The 10,056-nt window shown below is 39.6% G+C and overlaps 1 protein-coding gene across 1 annotated transcript in view; it reads right to left on the bottom strand.

The window, feature by feature from the left end:
* Window positions 1–10,056, bottom strand: part of LOC101846311 (troponin T) — a gene marked incomplete in the record, with an annotated part of 37,979 nt that overhangs the window by 7,836 nt on the left and 20,087 nt on the right. Inside the window, 3 exon segments of the mRNA XM_035972416.1 lie at window positions 5,111–5,125; window positions 7,967–8,104; window positions 9,337–9,423. Of these exon segments, the coding sequence (XP_035828309.1) occupies window positions 5,111–5,125; window positions 7,967–8,104; window positions 9,337–9,423 (240 nt within the window).

Raw genomic sequence — 10,056 nt, 5'->3', positions numbered from 1 at the left:
ACAGAGACAGAGACAGAGACAGAGACAGAGACAGAGACAGAGACAGAGAGATACAGAGAGAGAGAAAGAGAGAGAGAGAGAGGGAGAGAGAGAGAGATAGACCTGAGAGGCCACCACAAACAAGACACACACACAAAGAGAAGCCACAGAGGAAGGAAAGCTACAGAAGAAGACCAGGCTAGAAAGGAACAACACCGCAGGATGAAGTGAAAGTAGAAGCGAAGCACACACTGGTTTGAAAAAAAAACCCACTCTGTCAGAATTTGAGAGCTCGCGGACTTTAAATAGATTGGATGAGTTTTTTAAAACTGTTAAACAGCCCCAGGAGAATGCACAAAGTACTCTATGAACGAGAGACCAGACAGACTGGATTGAGAAAGGACAAGTTGAAAGATTGCACATCAATAGTCCAGTCTACCCAGGAATATACAGTGTCTACAGATTCCGACAGAAATAGTTAGGCTACCGTTGTCGTGGGCAGAAACAGAAGGATGAAGACACTGTCGGAGAGACACAGAAAGATGAAGACACTGTCGGAGAGACACAGAAAGATGAAGACACTGTCGAAGAGACACAGAAAGATGAAGACACTGTCGGAGAGACACAGAAGGATGAAGACACAGAAGGATGAAGACACTGTCGGAGAGACAAAGAAGGATGAAGAGACAGTGTCGGTAGGGAAACATTCATGCTGATACATTATTCTGCTACACGACCTATGGTTTGACTCTAAGGAAAGACTCTATATTAACGTGAGAGTTACGATCGATTAATGATGATAATATAGGACAAGGATTCTCTAGACAAAGGTCAACGAGCTTGATTAGGAACAGCCTCGCTACTTGTCCAGACCAACATAGTGTCACTGGCAAATGCTTCGAAAGGGGGCCGTTTGTAACCGTATTGTTGAGGAACGAGGAATTCAACTGATTCCCAAACCAATGATTTATCAGCCTTCTTATCAATTAATTCTACATCGTGGTATTTTTACCGTCGGGAGAGACAAGACGTCTCGCTAAACTCTTGGGGGAAAAAACTGTTGGTACGACGACCAAAAGGGGGGGGGGGACAAGAGTTGAGCCTTTTTGGGCAGCTAGCCGCCAGGAGAAAAGAGGAGCTAGGAAGGGAGACAAGATATTAGATCCACTTTGTTCGGAGCTGGAGCAGTCAGGAAGAGTAGGTTAGCTGACAGCGGCAAGGGTGACGGTTCCCATGCTTTTAGACAGGCAAACACATGACACATGACACATGACACAGGCCCAAGGAAGGTAGGCCACACAGAGACACAGAGGTTAACAGGGCAGAGAGAGACACGAAGGCCTTGGAAAGATGCATTCAATCAATAGAAAAAAACACTACCGAATATTAAACATTGCTAAACTGATCCCGAATAGACTCTCTGAATGTGATCCCGAATAGATTCTCTGAATGTGATCCCGAATAGACTCTCTGAATGTGATCCCGAATAGACTCTCTGAATGTGATCCCGAATAGACTCTCTGAATGTGATCCCGAATAGACTCTCTGAAGGTGATCCCGAATAGACTCTCTGAATGTGATCCCGAATACACTCTCTGAAGGTGATCCCGAATAGACTCTCTGAATGTGATCCCGAATACACTCTCTGAAGGTAATCTCGGAGAGTCAGGGAGCTCAAACTTGCAATATTATTATCATCATTACTTCCATTCTCAACATCGCTTCATTTGTCAGTTACCAGCTTCAGACTTGAAAAGGCAAAGAGCTCTTCCAGCCTTTTACGGGCATAATGAAAAGGAACAATGCCTCAACTACATAACGTCACCCTTCACATAATTAGAAGCAACAAATTTGCCACAGACTCTATTCTTATTCATAAAGAAAAAAAGATACGAAAAAAAAACAACAACAGAAAGAGGTTTTTTTTTAAAACTTTTTTTTAAACTCGGAGACCAATATGAATCTCCTCCTAACTGAAATCCTTGTAAAAAAAGTATGCTTCATAAAATAATATATCTCCCAATTAATATAGACAAATAAGCTTCATATATCTCCCAATTCACATTGACAAATAAGCTTCATATATCTCCCAATTCACATTGACAAATAAGCTTCATATATCTCCCAATTCACATTGACAAATAAGCTTCATATATCTCCCATTTAACATTGACAAATAAGCTTCATATATCTCCCAATTCACATTGACAAATAAACGAGTGACCGCTAAGTAGATGTACAAGATAAAGTAAGGCAGTACCCTGAAATACTAGAAACATGGTTAATGCAACAACAGAGTGTGTTACTAGAATCTGTCTGGTCATGAGATGTGAACGTGTCTACTATGATGCGGATGGATGGTCAAAACACTTGGTTATTATTATTATAATAATTATCATTATAATTATAAGTATAATTATTATTATTATTATTATTATCATTATTATTATTACATGTATTATCAATTGAAACATGACTGGTTTTTTTAAGACAACAGTTATCCACAAATGTGAGATTTATAGTGTAGGGGAACTTCTGTCCCGCCGGGACTTCCGCGAGTATGTCGCGTAGAACAAACCGGGAAAGTTACAACAGCTTCGTGCAGGGGACATGGGCACATCTAGAACCAAGGCGTGCAACACCACGAGGGGGGGGGGGGGGGGGGGGCAGGAACGAAACGGGACATAAGGTGAAAAAAATGGTGAAATGGTATAGGTTTAACGCCCCTATCAACACTATTAGGTTATTTAAGAGGCGGGGGCCCCGAGTTTAACGTCCGTCTCCGAAAGGACCGAGCCAAGTGGGAAATTTGTGTAAAGTGCCTTTCCCAAGGACACATGGTCGGGTCGAGCTGAGGCTCGAACACCCGACGCCACGGGACATAAGGGATAGATCTGACAATGTTGTTTGTTTACTGCTAGACCTATCCTATAAAACAACAAAAACCTCTGAAGAAACAACACGTTCAATATGACGTCGACAGAAAATCTTCTATGCCCAAGTGGATTATTCATCCAAGGATAATGACCCAGTCTTCTTTTCAAGTAGATTTTTTTTAAGTGGCCAATTTATCTTTTTGTAGATTAGTGGACTACGCCATTGGTAGGTCCTACTTCTTGTTATTCCTTTTCGTTGTTTCTGTCTGTCTATTTTTCTTTCTTCCATAAACCTAACTTTCTTTTATTGTGTCTAGTGCTTCTCTTCGCTCAAACAAGGAAAACAAAGGAAACTGCTACTCAAACGCCATTTTTGGAGAACATTCTGTATCAGTTTTCTTCCAAAACACCAAGGACCCCTGCCACATGATATGACTATCTAAGGTAACATAAAATCCCTAACTGCTATGCCATTTAATTATGCGGAGGTGGAACTCAAACTGAAATACACGATGATAAAAGCGTTGAAAAAGACGTGAAACATAATGTTGAAGCATTCGCAACATAAACTGTCTGGGCGTAGAAAAAAGGACAAATTTGAAGAAAAAAAATGGGACTAAAAACGGCAATATATTTTACAACGGAAACTGATTCCAGGGAAAATATTTGGAACGTAATGACAGGTAGGCTAATGAATATAATAAACTGGTGTGCTTGGAACTGTTGCTACAGACTGAACGATGGCAGGCATAGGGAGAACATAATAATGTGCCGTGATATGGGTATGATGAAGCACAATTTCTGCTAGGAAATGCTTTTCTAAAATTAATCCAGCTTTCAATCTTGTCTGTTTCATGACTAGATCTACTTAAAGTTCTATAGGTATAGAAATGTTTTCGGTACCCTACGATAATTCATATACTTATTCTTTTGTAACAGAACTTCTAAGATGCACGGAAGTGGAACCAAATTGGAAATAAGAATATTAATCCGCTAACAGGAAAAAGAGGCTAAAACAGCACATTATGGCTGGTGCCTCTATAAATGAATTATCGATGGTCAGGTCATGGTCAGAGCTATAAGAATCTACAACTAGAGTCTCCAAGTGAACAATTCAGACAGAGATTGTGTAATTGAAGCAGGACTTTATTTAGAAAAAGCATTTCCCCCTGCAGAAAGTTCACAAATGAGCGATCTGAGATGATAAGGAAAAACAATGCTGCCAAGTGATTTACAACATCGATCAAGATTGAAATAGACTTTTAGATTTTTACTTTTTCAGATTTCAAGTATTGTATCATGTAATTCATTTGAAAAACTAAACAAACCACCGGGAAAAGAAGTTGGGGGAGGGGGAAGAGTGGAGGGAGGGAGGGAGGAGAGATAAAAGATTACTTATCAGTGCCGTTGACAAATACTTGAATTTAGGATTTGGATTTGGGGGATTTTGGTATTTCACAACATTCAAGAGAATTAGTTTCAGAAGGAATAACGGGATCAAAAAATGATCTTGAGAGATCCACAAAATGTAAAGAACGTATCAAATTATTAAATTCACGCCATAGAAATACGAAAAGTTTTTAAACAGGTGCCACGTCTATGATAAAATTGAGGGGGATAAAACGGAGGAGGATAAAAGGTTTTGAAGATTCAAAAGTTGTTGGTCGTTAAGGAAGAGGAGAGGAAAAAACCGTTAACAGTTTTGTGTGTGATGGTATTACTTGACAGCATGTGTGAATGTTCCGGTCTTTGCTGGACTGCACGACAGCACCAGTGAGGCTTGACCAACAAACTCTGCAGTAGTGAGTGTGAGCACAGATTGTTCTCCAACACTCACTGACTCTCATTTTGGTTTGGGGGTGGGGGTTTCGTAGTCAGTCTTGTTGGGTTTATTTATAACACATTACATTCATTGGAAGAGTAAAAGTAGAAGCCAAAAGCCCCATCTCATTGTAGGTGGTACGGCAAAATGAACATTTACAATTATTTCTGGTAACTTTACTTTTCTCAAGAGGTCACCAAAGAGTTGGTTTTGCTTTTTTTATTTGGTGGTTTTTTGGGGTTTTTTAAAGGGTTTTTTCCCAAAAGGGTGGGGGGGGGCGGGCGGGGATAGAACAGAGTTCGTGAAAACACAGCAAAGACCGAAGCATATTCTTTTTTTCTGAATTGAGAAGGAAAAAATGAAAATGAAATATGGGATGGGAAAAAGGACATCCAGAATGTAAATAAATTCTGTTCAAATTCACACACTTTACCGGAGCAGAATCAGGCTGCAAAAGAAGGATTAGTTCAATTAAGTTATTTTACATACAACATTTATAGATAAATTTAGGGATGTGCATTTGGATAATTAATTCATGACTACATAGTTGGCTCGGCTGTTAGAATTTGATCAACATCTCAGGCTTGGTAAACATAGTATTATTATTATTATTATTATTATTACTATTATTATTATTATTATTATTATTATTATTATTATTACTATCAGATTTAGTATTGCAAGACCAAGATCCTAACGATTTGCTCTCATTGCAAATAGTGCACTTACGACACGGGAGACGTTTTAGAGTGGGCAAGTGGTCAAGTGGTCAATGGCTACTGCACAATAGGATGGAGTTAATGGTCATGGCTTTACCTGTGTGCATTATTCAGGTCAGTTTTAGAATTAATCTGATACAAAATTCATACATACTACTTATACTGGAAAACATTAATTGACATTTTAATTCCATTAATTAATTCATCACTCACGTTCATAACACCAAATAAGGAAATAACATATGACCCTTTACTGGCAGAAGCAATAGACAAAATCCCAAACGAGAATGGAATATATCACTGAATATAAAAAAATCACACCCCCCCCCCCACCCACCCCCCAAAATGAATTTTTAAAATGCAACAACAGCACATTATTATCATTATAATACGACTATGAAAAAATAATACATCCCCTCCCCTTTCCCAACCAACGTATCCCCATCTATTGCTTCTGCAACGAGGTCTTCCAAAAAGACAGAATGCAACTTAGGAGTTAAACTATAGCTAGAAACACAAGGTACTTAGTACACAGAGTCAACGGAGAGAAAGAACGACCAAAGGAAAGCAGAAGAATGTTGCATTGAAAACCAAACTGAGCTCTAAAGAAATCAACAAATCAGTAAATCTTGAAATGAAAGATTTGCTATCTACCAGAAGTGAAAACAAAAGCAAAAGTCAAATTGTTAATGAAACAATAGCCAGAAAAAAGGACAATATGATTACAAAAATGTCATAATTATTATACACAATGTGGAAACAATGACGTCACAATGATATGAACGAATGAGTCTAACATTGCGGTCTTCATAACATGAACCTACCAGCCCTACTTTTGTGGCAGAAGCTATTGTGGATGTTGTTGTTTTTTTTGGATTTCAGAATCATATTTTTTTTTTATTCTCTTCGAAAGGGGACAGGAGTCGATTTTTATCATCTCTAAATCGTCACTTTACAGAAAACAGAATACACAATATGATCTGCTTCCTCCAGTACCTTAAAGTTATGTTGTGTCCCCTTTGTGGTGGACTTTGAAATTCGACATTCTCAAAACTCTTTTTCCTTTCTAAAAATGGTGTGCGAATGAAATCTTTAAACACAATGACGCAAATAAACATCGTGCTAGCAAATTTCTCATGACAAAGCAAAATGAGACAATTGTACAAACATCAGGGGAGATGTTCATTATCATCATCATCATCAGTTTGAATGTTGTTATAGTAATACTTTTGTTATCTCTCACAAAGTCAGTGCCAGTTACCTCATTTATTTCTCTTTGTTTTAGTTTTCACATCGCTATTTTATAAGGCATGATATTTTTTTAAGACGGTGATGAAGGTTTTATTGAATTGAAAACGTTCAATTGAAACGGCCTTCAAGCATAGATTAGTACAGCAATCCTGACTGTTTATTTATACATGGACGACACTGCGATCCCACAAGTTTATGCAACAATTTCCTTTCTTAAAAATAAAATAGTCATTGGAATGTTTTCTCAGTTATGACGAATGCTTTGACATCGGTGTGGGGGTGATACACAAAATAATGGGGTCATACTTACGGTGGCCATCTACCTCATATCTCCCATCATTCCCCGCGGAGACCTGATCGGAACAACCGGTACACAGCCAGACGGCGGGGTACACAGAGCACACGATCAAAACACGACAGAATACAACGTCACACGACCATTCAGTGCAGCAAAAGGCAAGTCTCACACGCGTTGTCTTTATGCCTGATCTCTCTGTCTCATCACCCAGTTGTAGCACATTAACATCCATTTCTTATGAGGAGCAGTCAAGCACAAACGTAATTTCTTACAAAGTTTTTTTTTTTTTTCTTCTTAAAAAAAACAAAATCTTTCTTGGTTCGGGGGTTGTGGTGGGGTTTGAGGGGGTTGGGACAGGAGACGTACCCAAACAATGAGGATCATCCTATAGTCAGAACTTCCTGTCTTTCCCCCTTTTTCTGCACCTCAAAATAAATCGATCAGTTGACATCTGTCAGAGAAGAGTTCTGCTCCTCAATTTGTTTTCCTTAGTAACAACTGTATGCTGGGGGGGGGGGGAGGGGGTTTGGGGGGGGGTTCTTTTTAAAATATTGTTCATTTTAAAAAACATAATCTGTGACATTGATAAATAAGGCGAACTCTTTCAAATTTCTCATCAACACAAAAAAGAAATTGAGCAAATAATGCTGACAAGTCAGGATTTTGTGAAATAAAAGCACATGAAGAAACGGCCGCAAGTGACTACAATTAGAATCTCACAACTCGACCAAAAGCCAGCGAAAACCAACGGCGAAAAAAAAGAAAAGAAAAATCCTCGATACGAAAGATGCATCAATAATAATCAGAATTATTATGACTGCATGAAGATATCATGAAACGTGAAAATCCCTACGTGTGTGCACGTGCGTGCGTGCGTGTATGAGTGTGTGCGTGCGTGTGTGTGTAGATGTGTGTGTAGATGAGTGTGTAGATGTGTGAGTGTGCCAGTGCGCCCTACGTGTCTGCTTTGTACCGAGCTAAAAGACCGCAACCAATCTAAATGACTCACAGATCCGGGCACCTTTTCCGAGTCGCTTTTCTTAGAGATCTTGAAGTTGCGGCCCTTGGGTTTGAGCCTCTCCTCAGCCTCCCTCTTCTTCTTCTCGCGTTCTTCCTTCACTCTCTGCTCCTCCTCCTGCTTCTTCCTCTTGCGTTCCTCCTGTGATGGCGACATGGTACACATTATGACGTAATCATGTGCGGAATGAGAGGTGTGTAATATGTACACAACATACAATATATTATACACACCCATAATAATATTACAATATACAAATGCATAACATTATATACATGTATAATATATGTGTGAATATATATATATATATATATATATATTGTATGAGGAGCCCACTGAAAAAACGGGCATAGTCACCAGCTGAAAATCAAGAGGGTATCAATTGTGAACTCTTGTTGACTCATTAACCAACGGCATTTCTGCTCAACGGTTGGTTGATTATTGTTGTCAGATTTCCCTTCCAACAAACATATAAAATAAACCGCCAATCAAACAATCATGAAGTTAGGAGTCCACAAGCTTTTAAAATTGACACCCTCACAATTTCCAGTTTGTGACTATGCCCGTTTTTTTCAGTGGACTCCTTATATATATATATATATATATATATATATATAAATACATAATTATATAATGTAGATAGTCTAGCAAGCAATAACTTTAGCATGATAAATAAATAGCACCAAAGTTCATATTATATTCCACTTCATTGATCCCCTTTGGGACGTTTGACGTACCATGCCTTACAGAAATCAATCACACAAACTGAGATGGCACAACACAGCAAGATCAACATGACTTGCAAGGATGATGCTACAGAGCAGTGTACAAGGAGGGAGAAGGAGAGGCAGACAGAGAAAGAGAGGGGAAGACAAAGTCATCCTTAGTGGCAAATCCCCGCTCAACAGCAAGCTCTATGTGCTTCACAATCTATACTATCACCCCAGCAGACCTGAGAGCATTCTGAAACAACCTCAACTTCCCGGGAAGCATACAGTGCAAGCAGCCATGTATAGGTGCTAAAACATTAACATACTGACTAGATCTTTCGCTGCCTATGGCCGGGTACCCATTCCCACCTGGGTGAAGTGAGGAAAATTCGTGTAAAGTGCCTTTCCCAACAGCACAATGTCGGGCCGCGGCTCGAACCCCCGAACCCGCAGCCTCACGATAATGATTCTGGTAGCCTAACCACTAGGTCACCGACACCACAACCTCACGATTACGAGTTCGCTAGCCTAACCATAATTATGTATTTCTATGTTCCCCCTTACTCTCAAGTTCCTTCCTTCCCTCCTTCCTTCCTTCCTTCCTTCCTTCCTTCCTTCCTTCCTTCCTTCCTTCCTTCCTTCCTTCCTTCCTTCCTTCCTTACCTCTTCTGCCTTCCTCTTGACCTCCTCCTGGGCCCTGAACTCAGCCAATCTCTTCTCTTCCTCCTCACGTTCTTGCTGGCGTTGGATCTGGAGAGGAAAAAACAAAACAAAATAAATAGACAAAACAGTCGGAATTTGTTGTTAAGGAAATGTCCAATCTGAGAGACGCCAAAATCAGAGAGATAGTTGACCGAGGCCAAACTATGGAGATTTACAATTGTGTAATTATACAGTTGAAAATGGTTGACCAACTATTTAAGTGACTTACTGACTTACTAGTTAACTAACTACCTAACTAATTAACTACCTAACTAACTAACTAACTGACTGACTGACTGACTGACGGACTGACTGACTGACTAGCTAACTCACTAACTGACTGACTGACTGACTGACTGACTGACTGACTGACTGACTGACTGACTGACTAACTAACTAACTAACTAACTGACTGACTGACTGACTGACTGACTGACTGACTGACTAACTGACTGACTGACTGACTGACTAACTAACTGAGCTCACACTCACACACTCACATACTCACACACATACATACACACACATACATACACACAGACACACACATACATACACACACATACACACGCACACACACTCACACACACACACACATGACACACTCATACCCACAGACACATACACAGACAGACACACACACACACATACACACACACACACACACACACATACACACAC

The sequence above is a fragment of the Aplysia californica genome, unplaced genomic scaffold, assembly GCF_000002075.1.
Source record: "Aplysia californica isolate F4 #8 unplaced genomic scaffold, AplCal3.0 scaffold00685, whole genome shotgun sequence".
Taxonomy (NCBI): Eukaryota; Metazoa; Mollusca; class Gastropoda; order Aplysiida; family Aplysiidae; genus Aplysia; species Aplysia californica.
The sequence above is the reverse complement of the archived record's forward strand: the minus strand, read 5'-3'. Positions and strand labels throughout refer to the sequence as shown.